Consider the following 13,924-nt stretch of genomic DNA (forward strand, 5'->3'; position numbering starts at 1 on the left):
TCGGTCAACGTGCGGTCGTTCAGCCCGTCTTCTTTCAGGTCTGGCTTTGACGAGGCAACAATCTTGTGCATTGAGCCAGGCCATACGACAGGTGTGCGTTTACTTCTCACTGCTCGGCAAGGACGACTATACTGATACCCTGCATACGTGTGGAAAGGTGTAATACGCGCTGCACTAAGATGAGCGCCATCTCTTGTCTTTGGTCATCCGGCCACTCACCTGTCAAGCGTTGCAGTATTCCATACAATATCGGCATTGGCATCTACGTCGAGGATGCCTCAGGTGGACGGCTCCGCGTCTTCTTCGTCTGAGTCACCCTCGCTTCCGCCTAGTCAGAACAACTACACTCCTAGGGCCTATCATCCTCCACTTCCCCAGCCGTCACTGAGCTGACATCCACTTTGGCGTCTCCCTTCTAGCAACTGTTATGGCCTCGGATTTAGCGTTTGCCGACGTTCCTCTATTGCGCGCTGTGCTTCTGTCCTCTGTGCCTGACCTTTATGCTCTCTCCCCTCATGGCCGTTCTGCGCTCGCGCTGCTGTCGTATCGTATTTGCCCTCAATAAATATTTCTATCATATCTTTGCATGTGTGATATTGTGCCCAATGGTCAGAGCGTGTGCTGGCAACGGACCTCCATTGTCAACACCATCCCTGTCCATCCATACAATGGGATTGGCATGGGAACTCCTGGCTCGCATGATAATCCCTGGCCGAACGCGCCCATGTGTTCCAGTGCAAGCTTATTGAATATAATGATGGCTCGATATAATATGATGATCACAGGATTTTAGCTCTCATATCTAATGCCATTACACCGTCCATCTTGCCAAGATTAGCGTTATAATAAAAGGCTATGTAGCCTTTCCTTATATTGCCATTACAACCAGCATTACAGTGCTTCGACATTTTTGCTGATGTGGGGCCTTGTCACCATGCAATGCTGAATAAAACCACGGTCCGCAGGTCAAAAATCTCAAGAATTCATAATATGCGTATGTGTTGTTGAGTGCCTAATAAGTTGAGGCTAGCCTGGGTGTAGAACTCGACAGGGTCGTCGTGTTGTTCGCATACAAACCCGTTTTAGTAGACGTAACGCCCGGGAGAGGCATGTGAAAGTGTGCTGAGCGGCACGACCGGGCCACCCTCCCAAATCCCGGATCGTCCGGGTTCTCGTCGAAAGCGCCATGGTTGGTGGCAGAAATTGCAAGAGGTCGTCTGCATTGTTGCTCTAGCACGAAGTGGTGTCCACCCCGAAAATGTCTCATCCTTACAGCCACATCTCAGGATCATGGGTGAAGGTCACCTCCCCGCGACCTCACGTAGCCCTGGTTGAGCTCTCTCGGTAGGTCGCACAGTACTACCCAGCTCGTGAAGAAAGTATTGAACCATCCTACAATTGGCTAGCGACCCAGTGAACGCGTTCCACGAACCGTGCGCGCTGTTTCAGTTTGTCTTGGACGCTTGTTGAGGGAAACTCTTTAGGTTCTGGACTGAGTTAGGCCACGTATTCGACAAGATAGCTGAAGAGCCCACAATACGTGCCGTGGTGCTGGCCTCTGCGAACTCAAAGCTGTTCTCCGCTGGTATCGACAGTAAGTGCCGTGTAGATACTGCTACCTTGACAACCAAGTCGCTGACAAATCTGTGGCGTCAACAGTAGGCTCGCTCTCCGGGACGCTTGCTAGCGAGAGTAGCCCCGACCCATCCCGTCGCGCCTTGCAACTTCAAGGACACATAGCCTCATTCCAGGCTTCGATTTCTGCTCTTGAACGCTGCCGGTATCCCGTCATCGTGGCGACGCATGGCGTTGCTTATGGTCTCTCCATTGATATCATTGCCGCTTGCGATGTCCGCTATGCAGCCTCTAGTACTTCTTTTGCGGTAAAGGTAGGCATCTCCAGCCCCTATGATCGTTTTCGCGCCACAATCCTCGCCTTCCTACTATCATCGCTTCCTCTGCGTAGACATGCCTCCAAACCCTTCTCGTCCACTTCCTGACATATCCGGCCTTGCATGATCACATGTCCTAACTTATTCCCTACAGGAAGTCGACGTTGGCCTAGCCGCGGACATCGGGACACTCGCTCGCCTTCCCAAGATCACTGGGAACCAGTCGCTCGCTTCGGAGCTTGCATTCACTGCGCGTCCTTTTGATGCATCCGAAGCGCTGACGCTCGGTCTTGTCTCCCGTGTCGTAAACGGTGGGCGGGACGAAGTAGTCAAGGCCGCTCTCGAGACTGCTACGCTCATCGCAGAGAAATCGCCTATCGCGGTGCTGGGGACGAAGAAGTTATTGCTGCACGCAAGAGATCATTCGTGCGTTCCTGTCCTTGAAGCTTTTGCATGTTATGCCCTGACACGCGTATCATCTGGGCGTACAGAGTAGCAGAGAATTTGGACTATACAGCGGTATGGAATAGCGCAATGCTTCAGACGCAGGTACGAGCTTTCGGGCCTTGCGAAGCTCTTCGCGCCCTGTATGTTTGCACCGGGCTGACGTCGACGCCTTCATTCCGGGTTCGCAGGACATCCCGAGCGCCGTCGTGGCGTTCCGGAAGAAGCAGAAGCCCAAGTTCGGGCCTTTGGGACCTAAGCTGTAGCTTAGTTAGACCCCTTTCGGGGTTGCATGCTGCTTTTCCCTATTTGTGTACTATAGGACTTGAAGGAGGATGCCCCTGGAATCGGAGATCCAGAATGCTGAAAGACCGACTTTGCGAATGGCAACGCTGCTCGCCATGGAATTGCGCCAAGCCATCCGTTCCCGGGCGTGACGTGGCGTGGGTAAAGAGAACGTAACGCATAAGCTTGCGCCTATTGATAGCAATTCAAAAGCTGGTCTCACGAGGAGGCTGGAGCGTTCTGACTGAGCGTGAAGGTATGCCCTGTCGTCTGCTGTCCGCGATGTGCTTCTGACACGGGTTATAGTGGGACCTTGACCTGTGTGCATACATATAACCTGCAGGAGGTGGTACTCGTCAGCTTGGATATCTCTCCGAACTAGTCTCCTTCTGGCTTCTGCTTATCTCTGTTCTCACCTGTGCAGCTATGGCAGGCATGGGCCCAGATTCCGACATACAGACCATTGTAGTCGTTGGTCTTGGTATGGTAGGAATTGGTGGATACTGTCTAACTTCGGTCCCTATTCTCTGTTATTGACGAAGCGGAGATCTTTCCAGCTTTCATTGGGAAACTCTTGTCTCTAGACACGAGCCGGCGGTATCGCATTGTTACATGTGGCGAGGAAGTCCATCGCGAGTATACGAGCATGTTTTCTTGAGTATTGTGCTCCGTACTAACGCTTAAACTTCCTCAGTGGCCTACAATAGAGTTGCGCTCACCGACTACTTTCAGCACCGAAATGTTGAGAAGCTTTACTTGGAGTCACGTCAGTCTTCCATGTCTCCTTTTACCAGCCTTCCAATCTGACTCTGAACATTCACCTAACGCGGCTCCACTGTAGCGGATTGGTACGAAAACCAAGATCCGGCCCACTTTGAGTTCTACACTGGCGAGACAGTCGTAGCCCTCGACACTACCGCTCGTACTGTTACGACGGATACAGGCCGTTCAATCGCTTATGATCACTGTGTGCTTGCGACAGGCTCTGACGCTACCCTTCCGAGCTATGCAGACACCGCTATTCCAGGCGTATTCGTGTACCGCAACATCACTGACGTTAACAAGCTCCTCGCTTATGCGGAGAAGGAGGATATGAAGGACGCTTCGGTCGGTGATGCATGCTACACTTCACGGCGGCAGCCTTGATATCTCAACCTCTCTGCAGGTTGTCGTGCTCGGAGGGGGGCTCCTTGGCCTTGAAGCTGCGAAAGCCGTGCACGACCTCCCTACTATCTCAGATGTTACGATTGTCCACCGCTCCGCCTACCCACTCTCGCGCCAGCTCGACGCACAAGGAGGGGAGATCGTCCTCCGGCGGATCGAGGGCATGGGCGTACGTTTTCTCGGCAGCACCTCCGCCACCCGTCTCATATCCGACTCCTCCACCGGTGCACTCACTGGACTTGAGCTTATGGATGGCACTGTACTTCCGTGCACGATCGCTGTATTCGCAATCGGGATAACCCCTCGCGATGACTTGGCCCGCAAGGCTGGATTAGCGTGCGTAGAGCGCGGCGGCATCGTCGTGGACGACCGGCTGAGGACGAGCGCCGAGGATGTCTACGCGATTGGGGAGTGTGCGAGTTGGAAGGGGAATACATATGGGCTGATTGCTCCAGGGATAGAGATGGCAGAGATCTTGGCATTCAACTTCACACAGGCCAAGACAGACGTTGGAGAATTCAAGCCGAGGGAGATGGTGTGTTGACAATGTGTCTCCATGGACGGATGATGCGCTCATGATACGATATCAAAGAACAACCCAGATTTGTCGACGAAGTTGAAGCTCATGGGTGTCGACGTGCGTCACAAATATTGAGAGCTCCGAGCGTGTGCTAATTGGGCCATCTCCCTTGCACTCAGGTGGCCTCCTTTGGGGACTTCTTCGTCGAGCAGCGCGTCAACGCCAAGAGCTCCACGACCCACTCTCATGTTGGCCAGATATCTCCTAGTGTCAATAGCTCAAGCAGGCACGACGCGTCCGCCCCGAAGAAGCGACACGGCGGCGCTGCCGCAGGCGATGGTCCAGTCGAAGCATTGACATACCGAGATCCGTTCGTAGGAGTGTATAAGAGGTTGGTGTTACGGAGAGCGTCTATTTGGGTCATGACTTCTCAACCGATATCACTGTAGGTACATATTCAGTGCTGACGGGAGGTATATTCTTGGTGGAATGATGGTCGGCGACACATCCGATTATGTCAAGCTCGTCGCGCTTGTCAAGAAGAAGGCAAGTCCGCTTCATTTAGCTCCCAATAGTTACACGATCGCGATAGCAACTTAAGTTGACACCTTACTTACAGAAGCCATTGGAAATTCCTCCGTCTCAGTTCATTCTGGGTTCCCGCTCTGGTCGCGAAGATGCTGGGGATGATCTTGACGAAGACGCGCAAATATGCAGCTGTCATGTAAGCATTGATAGTGTCATCTGCCTCCTTAGCAATAACGGTCGACTTTGAACGCGCACTAGAATGTCTCTAAGGGCCAAATCGTACAATGCATCAAGGACGGGGCACAGGGCATAGCAGACGTCAAGACAAGGACGAAAGCTGGGTCGGGCTGCGGAGGATGTGCGTGAAGCAATCTGCTGCTTCGCTCCGAGTATAGACCAACTTTATCTGACTATCCGAGCAGGTGTGCCACTCATGACCAACATTGTGAAGGTCTGGTTAAGTCATGAACGCTATCTAGTAGGGTATATCTGACATCACACTCTCTGGCGTACTAGGCTGAGATGAAAAAGGCGGGGATCGCCGTCAGCAACAACTTGTGTCCCCACTTCGCTATGTCTCGAGTCGACCTCTTCAACGTCGTCAAGTAAGGCTTTGTCACTTACGTGCTATCTGGAGGGCCGTCGCTCATTCTGCAACAAATCTCCAGAATCAAGAAGTTGAAAACGATGACTGAGATTATGGCGGCAGTCGGTGTCAAACCGGACTCCGTCGGTTGCGAGACGTGCAAGCCTGCCGTCGGCAGTATATTGTCTTCACTATGGAACGAACATATCTTTGATCCGGCCCATAACTCGTGGGTAGCGAACTCACTGTTTCACCACTGTCAGCACTAATTGAAGCGTCCATACAGCAACCAGGATACGAACGATCGGTACTGATTTTAATGCAAATGTCAAGTCTTGTTGGAAACTCATCTACCTAACAGGTTCCTCGCTAACATCCAACGGAACGGTAAGCCAAATATCCAATGAAACCAAGCAGCCCTAGCTTACTCGCTCCAGGAACGTTTTCCGTCGTGCCTCGCGTTGCCGCGGGAGAAGTATGTCCATGCCTTCATCAGGGCGGGATGTGACACTGACTCCAACGCGGCGCCTCAGATCACTCCCGATAAACTCGTCATACTCGGCCAGACTGCTAAGAAATGTAAATACGAGATACATTCGCAATCGCAGTCAAATTTTGAGCTAACGAAGATCGCGCACAGATGGGCTTTATACCAAGATCACCGGAGGGCAGCGTATAGACCTCTTCGGCGCGGAGCGCGCAGACCTTCCCTCCATATGGAAAGAGCTAGTCGATGCTGGCTTCGAAAGCGGCCATGCTTATGGCAAGGCGCTCAGGACTGTCAAGTCCTGCGTGGGGACGTCATGGTGCCGCTACGGGATTGGCGACGCTGTTGGTAGTAAGAACACCCGTGCCTGTAATCTTGCTGGCTAAGAAGCTTAACATCTGCATGGCAGTGGCTATTCGGCTCGAGGAGCGCTACAAGGGTATCCGCTCGCCACACAAGTTCAAAGGTGGAGTCAGCGGGTGCGTGCGCGAGTGCGCCGAAGCACAAAGCAAGGACTTTGGCCTGATCGCCACGGACAAGGGATGGAATGGTACGTGCTTTGGAGCTGCCAGGCGTGTTTCAGGGATGACCGGTGCTTGCGCGTACGCGCTTCCAACAGTGTTTGTTTGCGGGAATGGAGGCGCAAATCCGCGTCACGCTACTCTCCTCGCTTCTGATGTGCCGCCGTCGCGGGTCGTGCAGATCATCGACAGGTTCATCATGTACTACATCCGAACCGCTGACAAGCTCATGCGCACGGCGCGTTGGCTAGAGTCTATGGAAGGCGGAATCGAGGTGGGCGTGGTAATCATGTTGAGATCGACTGAGCATCCATCAGTTCTCAATAAGTTATGCAGAAACTGCGAAAAGTGATTTTAGACGATGAGCTTGGCATCTGCGAGGACCTTGAGCGTGAAATGGACGGATTAGTGGGATCGTACTTCGATGAATGGAAATCGGTCGTCGACAGCCCTGAGCAACAGAAGCGCTTCCGTCAGTTCGTCAATACTGTACGTGTCTCTCACGTTCACTGGCTTTCCCCTAGGGTACAGACCATCACTCATATACTACCTGTCGCAGAATGAGCGCGTAGATCCCATGGAGAAGATTGTGGAACGCGGGCAAATGCGTCCCGCGAACTGGAGCAAGACAACCCCATCGCTGATACTTCGCCAGTCCGATATTCCAACGCCCAAGGATCAATGGATGTGGAGGACGGTCGCGAAGGTGCAGGATCTCATTCTCAACGAAGGTGATACCACGTAAGTGTAGTTACATCCCGGGTGCACCGAAGGTCGTCTAACCTAATGAGCTCGCCAGATCTGCAGCCGTGAGGTATGGAGACAGCCAGATCGCCATCTACCACGTATTGCATAAGGGGTACTTCGCCACTCAGCAGGTCCGTCGTTCCATTATCTTCCGTTTCAAAGACATGGACACCGGGGCTCACCACCTTCCAACGTACTTCAAAGATGTGCCCACATCGTCGCGCCTTTGTCCTTGACCACGGTATTGTTGGCGACGACCCTGGCTCCAACGCACTCTACATTTCATGTACGTCGCAAGGTCCGTTGTATGACTCCCCTCTCGACTGACGAGGTGTTAGGCCCGATGCACAAGCGGAATTTCAGCCTCACCTCCGGCGAGTGTCTGAATGATAGTTCCTACGGCATCATCGTATTCGACGTGAAGACCGAAGGCGATGATATCCTCCTGCTCCTACCTGAGCCTGACGATCTGAACGGGGTGATTGGAACAGCGAAGTGGATGGTGAGTCAAGCGACGGCCGAGTTGCTTGACAGGACCAGTGCTACCGGTGGGGAGAACACTCTGGAAATTGCTGGACCTACGAATGACGTGCTGCAGGGCGTGAGTGAGAATGTAGCAGGCGGAGGATGCTCTAGTGGATCATACGGTGACAGTAAGCTCGATTGGTGAACGGACGGTAAGCCGGTGGTCTGTGAGCGACCAATGGCTAACGGCATGAAGGCCGTGGTACCAAAGGAAGGGTGTATTATGATAAACCAAGTACATAGAGTATCTATCAGAGCCCTCCCAAACCGAGAACAACTAATCCACGTGCCCGGCGTCAATATATCGTATCAGAGTCGTGTTGTACAGTACTGAAATGTGTCGCAGATAGTGATAGGGATGAATAAGTCAATGTTTGCTGAACTGTTGCATGTCCGCCCACCCGCCTCCGCATCAAGGCTCGTCGTCGATGAAGATCTGTTCGACGTCCTTCCATACCGGTCCGTCATCCTTTCCATGTTTCGCGTTCCACACCCTTTCCCTCTCCAACCAATATTCAAGCTGGTCGTCGACAGTAGCCGGTGTCCACACGCGCTCGCCCGTATCCGGCTCCGTTGTCGCTGAGAACCACCGCGGCTTATGCGGCGGCGCCTTGCCTGTCTCTCGGGCCCGCCGCGTGTTTCGCTGGAATTCCTCCTGCTTGTTCTTCAGATCGTTCGCACGCTCGTACTTGCCCAGCTCAAATGCGCGCTGGTCGGGACGTAGACGACAATCGGTAGGACAAATATAAGGCTTCAAGGTATCTTCGGGACAGTCGTTGAGCGTGATAGCGAAGGGCGTGAGATTGAAGGGCGAGGGTGGCTTGACTGAGTTGCGCCAGAGGAGGATGTATTCGTTCACGGACGAAGGAGAGGGGGGGCCGTTCATCGCGACGTCGGGATGCAGCTGGCCGACACCTGTCCCGACCTGGCGGGCGACCAGCTGGCTGTTCCAGCGACCAGCGATTTCGTAGGTGACGTTACCTCCCGAATCTTGGACATACCCCGAGATCTCGTACGCATCTTTACCCCGCCAGCCTCGAGGCTTGAAGGTGAGAGTACATTTGTCTCCCGTGCGATGATTCGTGACCTGATACAGAGATCAGCGTGAGCCTCCAGCACCAATGGACGGAAGACGTACAATCATATCGCCGTAGTGGTCTATCGTAGGCGAACCAAGGATGAAACCAGAGATGTTCGTCGTGACCTTCTTCCAACTATAGTGCTCCACGACCCGTCCCTTGCTATTGGGACCCTTCGCCTTCGGGTAGTTGGGCGCGCGTTCCTCGGGCAAGAGCAGCTCGGCGTGCGCAACACCTGTCGGCCTGATCTCGAACGACTTGCCCATAAACTTGTTCTGCGCGTCGACCTCGCCGTAGTACCGCCATGTTGGCGCTTCAGCCCAACAGGCGGATATAGGAGGATGGTGGCTGACTTGCTCGGAAACGTAGCGGTACTGCTTGTCGTGTCGTACGTACTCGAAAGTCTCGCTCTGCGGGGATTGTCAAGACATGTACCAATGTGGTAAGACGGAGGGACACGTACAAGCATGGGATTGAACGGCTTTGCGATACGCCCAATCGTCGAGGAGTAGTTGGACATAGCAAATGCAGCGACGAAAGCGATACGGCGGTGAGGGTCCTGCTCGGCATATGCAGCGTCCACTGAATGACAACTTCAGCGATTGCTAGCAGAGCGGCCACCACGATGTACTCACAGCACTCCGAGAACTCCATATCTTCCGCCTGCACATTTACCGTCAGTACCAAATATAGAGCGGGCAACGCCAAGGCTAGAGGACAGTCCTCACCATCCGTTGCAACATGCTCGTAGGTTCGTTGAAAAATACCGGGAACGAGATCTTAGTGAGATCCTTCCCAATGCTATTCTTCAACACCGCCCACAAGCTCATCGGCGGCCTGTCATCGCTCGAGATCGACAGTCTATCCCGCAGCTTCAGGTACGCGGCATACACCTCTCGGCTCAGGACAAACGCTGCTTCTCGGTTCGCCTGCGGCTGAATGAGGGATCGGGTGATGACGAGGTTTGGAAGCGTGTTGCTCTCGATCGCGTCGAAGAACTCGTCTTCCTCGTCCGTCTCGCCCTCGTCGCCCTCGTCCGCGACCCCCTGTGTCCCCGGGAGCGTTGCACCTTTGATAAGCGAGAATGGGCGAGCACCAGGGGAAGGAGGCAGCCCTTGTGATGTAGCGGATGGTCGCCGTAACACGCCACGAGAGATCGTACCAGCCGGAGAGGGGGCGCTCGGTACGCCCGGGATCTCCTCCAAGGGGGCGGGGGACGCTACCTGGGGCGCAGTCGTAACCGTCGTCGGCGTTGTGACAATCTCCATAGTAGGGCTAATCTGCCCAATGAGCTGAGACGCGCGCTTGCGAGCAGTAATAGTGCCCTCCTGGCCTGGTGTGCTGCTCGGCGCGCGGCTGCGACGGAAGCGCGAACGGAGCTCCTTCTCGAGCATGTCTCCCTCGCGCACTACGGCCTGTAAGCTCTCTTCCCAGATATTCTGCCGCTCACGCTCACGTTCCAGCTTCGCCTTGTACCACTCTTCCCGATCCTTCACCATGTGCACGTAGTCCGTGAGCATGCTTGACACCGTATTGAAAGTATCGTCGACGGCCTTCGTGAGCTCCGCCGCACGCTGTGATCCAGGCGCCTGCCCGTGTAAGCTCGACAGCAGCTGCTGAGCGAGCTCAGCTTGTGCAACGAGCGCGTTGCCCTGCAATTCGAAAGCAGTCGCATGTGGCGGAACCTCCTTCGTCGAGCCCGCATCGGACGAATCTTCGCGCTCGTCTTGCGTCTCGCCGCCAACGAAGTCTGACGCTGACGCCTCCCTCGCCTCACCACCCGAATCCCCCTCGCCCCCAGTCGAGCTCGCCGTCGAAACCGGATCCGGTACAGACAGCCGACTCTTCCGCTGCACCCTGATTGAGCTCGTCCCGACCGACAACGAAGGCTTGTTGCTAGGCGCATCGCTCTCCGCGCTCCTCCGCTCGTCCTCGTCGCCCTGCCGCCTCGCGATCTCCATGCTCTTCTGCAGCGCAACGATCCAGCGCGAAGCCTCCACAGGATGATTCGCCTTGAGATACCACTTCTGTATCGACGAGTGGCCTCGCGACGGCGTCGAGTGCACTTCGAACCGCAGCCCGGATGTGCCAGGAGGAACGGTCAAGACGGCTGTGCGCATGGCGATGGACCCCCTACAGGCCAAATTCTCGTCATCTTGATGGCGGTAGTCTGGTGGCGATCAATGAGACACGAACGCGCACACGCGTCACTACCTACGTACATGACAGCACGCCTTGGTGCAGAACGAACCAGCGCGTGTTATATCCCTTTGCGACGTTCGTGTACTTGTTCAGGTAGCCCTTAAGTTCTGGCGGCTCCGACGACGGCTCTTGGATCAGCGAATTATCCTGGTTCGTGACTACGACAGATCAGCCACAGCCGACAAACTCTCTGAAAACCACACTCACACTGACGCAGGAACACTCGCACACGGTCGTCCTTGCCTGCGCTGTCGTACACGGGCCGCCCCTTCCGGTCGCGGACAAAGACGTCAGCACCTGCTCGAACCGCTAGCTCAACCAACCGCAGATCTTTCCGCCGAGCAGCTTCGTGAAGCAGGGTTCGACCCGACGCATCGTCCAGGTACGACAGGTCCACAAGTCGTATCCGGGGCGAAGAGAGCAGCTTTACGAGCGCCTCGGGCGGCGGCACGTTAGATGGAGACAGAATGTAGGTGCGCAAGAGAGAACGGTAGGAGGCCGTCAGGAAAGCTCTCGAGTCTAAAATTGACGGTAAGAGGGCGATTCGTCGAATGTGACCCGACGAAGCTTACCGCGAATGGCATGGATCGTCTCCTTGCCTCTCGCCACCTCTAGGCAAGTCCTACCCTCGCTGTCGCGGAGGCTGTCGTCTATGCCCTCCTGATCCAGAAGCAAATTCACAACATCCGTCCTGGATAGGGAAGCAGCAAGATGTAGCGCAGTCGTTCCGGAACCAGGAGGATATACGGCGTTCGGATAGACAGCTCGGTGATTTAGTAGGAGCGCTACTGTTTCGCCTGGCAAGTCGGTCAGAACAAAGGCGTGCAATCGGTTGTCAGCGCACGCACTCACAGGTAGCGCATCGGATCGCGAGGTGTAGCGCGGCGGCACCGAGGTCGACCTCGTTCGCATCAGACGACGTCCGTCGATCCTTCGTGAAGTCTGCCAAAAAAGGATGGATTCGCGCGGGGTCCCCTTCAGGCGGAATGCTTAATGCAGCTCTCGGCATATGGATAGAACGGGATGCTCACCGCTTCGCAGTGCTGATAGCAGCCTGAGTTGATACAAGGAGTCTATGCCGCCATTGATTGCTAATGAAGGTCGTCAGCATTGTTCGGTGAATCCAATTCGCAAACGTGATGGATGGGGTCCGCTTCCGTTGCTTCCATATTGACTCGGTGCTTCTCGAAGCCAATTACGGAAACAACAGTGAGACTAGCATTGACTAATGCAGTCACTGGTGCACCCCAGAGCAAATCTGGCATCGTCACACGGGGCGGCGTGGGCTAGACATGGATTGGGGGACTTGAGAAAGGGGGAAACATTTCAGAGAAGGGCTCGCGCAAGTAGAGCTACGCGATATGTTCGTGACGGGAACGTACAGCCAGGATCTTGTTACGCCCAGACATGTGCTCGGTTGGGAAGACCCCTGCTTGACCCAGGTTCAACCCCTTGGGGTCAGACCCTGGGTCAAGCCAAGGCGACATTAACGTCGGAGCTTCCGAGTAAGTGGACCGCCGGGTCGGCTGGCCGTCCGCCACTCTCAGCTCAAGCTTGAGCTCGCATGTAAGCCACGAACACGCTTCCTATTGTCAATTTCTTGCTAGCACCAACCGTCCCCTCCAACTGCCCTATGCTTCGGCCATCCATAAGCGGGAGGGTGGAATCGATCGCCTTCAGAAACGGTGGAAATGGATGATGACCCAGAGCAGTGTGTTTGGGGAACCAGCGAGAACTCGGACAGATGCGAGATGTAGCGTAGATGCATCATCTGATCTCTACGTCTGTAGGAGCAGGAAGGACGAGCGCATATACACAAATAACATATGAGCTCAAGCTGGGCAGTTTCACCCTGCGAGGCCCCCTGCGCTCCCAGGCCTTACCACGGTAGTACGCGGTCGACTATTCTACGCGAGGGACTACAATGCATCACGTATTAACCCCTCGAAAAGGTCAGACCCGGTTCAAACCCAAAGTCAGACCCTGGGGTCAAGCCGACAGCGCCAAGGGGGCGAATCTTGACCCGCACACCTCTGGTGAACCTGCGCCGCCCGTTAAGCGCTGAGTTGATGGCGAAGGTCGATACGGTTTCAGACGGTGTAGGATGGAACTCAAGCAGAGCCTGCCATAGACTTTGGCACCCCCCGAAGCTGAAGAGCGTGCCCGGTTGAACACCTCACGGCAACAATCCCCACTCCCCTGGGTCCATCCAGGGCTTCCGTTCCACCAAGTAGTTGAACCATGAAGAGACTACTCACCACGATGAGATTGGCTTGATACAATACTGGGGGATGCAGGATGGTCGCGGGTCATATCCGTAGATTCCTCCCAAAGAGGGTTCCCTAAGTACGCAGCAAGTTCCCAGATAGCAAGAGAGAAAGACAGACAAGACAGAAGACAGATAATACGGAAGCTGAGAGCGTGGAAGAGAGGAGTTTCGGACAACCGTTTCAGCCCAAGTGCCACCATCGCGGCTGTCCTATAGATTGAAACGCCGATAGTCGGCGCTGAATATGTGCCCTCGCGAAACGAGCTCTCTTCTAATCACAGCCACCCAACCAGAGAACTCCGAAAAGCTCCGACAGAAACCCTCTATGTCGACGTCACTTATTAGAGGCACGCCTCTCCTCAAGCTCTTCCCACCTAACACTGCCATGAGGGTGTCTATGTCATCATTATGTGCATTGCGCGGCAGTCTAAGTATGGAGAGCTTGATGAGCGTGATGCACAAACACTTGATCTGTGGAGACAGTCTGGGCGTATCTGTTTACGTCTTGTCATAAGTATGGTATGTACTGCTCGTCCCGCCACTAGTGTGCTCGCGACCGCCTCACGCGCGTGCCAAGGGACACACCCCAATTTTCCCCTAGGCATCTCGCTCTGGAATGTCGTCTTCTCGGGCCCGCTTTCCTTGTTGCACACTTGCATATGAGGTCAAACTGGA

At 54.7% G+C, this 13,924-nt stretch overlaps 3 protein-coding genes across 3 annotated transcripts; 2 read left to right on the forward strand and 1 right to left on the reverse strand.

Annotated features, from left to right (window-relative positions):
- The first annotated feature begins 1,196 nt into the window (after positions 1 to 1,196).
- Positions 1,197 to 2,701, forward strand: DICSQDRAFT_110002 (ClpP/crotonase). Its single transcript, XM_007368633.1, has 7 exons — positions 1,197 to 1,344; positions 1,407 to 1,433; positions 1,485 to 1,594; positions 1,660 to 1,889; positions 2,047 to 2,318; positions 2,384 to 2,441; positions 2,528 to 2,701. The coding sequence occupies exons 1-7, from the start codon at positions 1,259 to 1,261 to the stop codon at positions 2,600 to 2,602; spliced, it is 858 nt and encodes a 285-aa protein (XP_007368695.1). The 5' UTR covers positions 1,197 to 1,258; the 3' UTR covers positions 2,603 to 2,701.
- Positions 2,702 to 3,049: 348 nt separating this feature from the next.
- DICSQDRAFT_182461 (nitrite reductase) lies at positions 3,050 to 7,844 on the forward strand (the record flags this gene model as incomplete). Its single annotated transcript, XM_007368634.1, has 25 exons — positions 3,050 to 3,117; positions 3,179 to 3,253; positions 3,316 to 3,387; positions 3,463 to 3,728; positions 3,787 to 4,320; positions 4,378 to 4,422; positions 4,485 to 4,696; positions 4,755 to 4,851; positions 4,925 to 5,029; positions 5,092 to 5,191; positions 5,256 to 5,284; positions 5,350 to 5,438; positions 5,502 to 5,648; positions 5,706 to 5,726; positions 5,781 to 5,806; positions 5,857 to 5,894; positions 5,953 to 5,998; positions 6,060 to 6,257; positions 6,316 to 6,456; positions 6,526 to 6,710; positions 6,764 to 6,916; positions 6,987 to 7,168; positions 7,227 to 7,305; positions 7,379 to 7,460; positions 7,513 to 7,844. Exons 1-25 carry the CDS (start codon positions 3,057 to 3,059, stop codon positions 7,842 to 7,844), a joined length of 3,315 nt encoding a protein of 1,104 aa, XP_007368696.1. The 5' UTR covers positions 3,050 to 3,056.
- A 267-nt stretch (positions 7,845 to 8,111) lies between these two features.
- On the reverse strand, positions 8,112 to 13,293 carry DICSQDRAFT_149011 (uncharacterized protein; the record flags this gene model as incomplete). Its single annotated transcript, XM_007368635.1, has 11 exons — positions 8,112 to 8,786; positions 8,838 to 9,188; positions 9,242 to 9,360; positions 9,414 to 9,441; positions 9,507 to 10,948; positions 11,001 to 11,138; positions 11,188 to 11,499; positions 11,553 to 11,777; positions 11,833 to 11,955; positions 12,012 to 12,071; positions 13,239 to 13,293. 11 exons carry the CDS (start codon positions 13,291 to 13,293, stop codon positions 8,112 to 8,114), a joined length of 3,528 nt encoding a protein of 1,175 aa, XP_007368697.1.
- Between the last annotated feature and the right edge of the window lie 631 nt (positions 13,294 to 13,924).

The sequence above is a fragment of the Dichomitus squalens genome, assembly GCF_000275845.1.
Source record: "Dichomitus squalens LYAD-421 SS1 unplaced genomic scaffold DICSQscaffold_38, whole genome shotgun sequence".
NCBI classification, from domain to species: domain Eukaryota; kingdom Fungi; phylum Basidiomycota; class Agaricomycetes; order Polyporales; family Polyporaceae; genus Dichomitus; species Dichomitus squalens.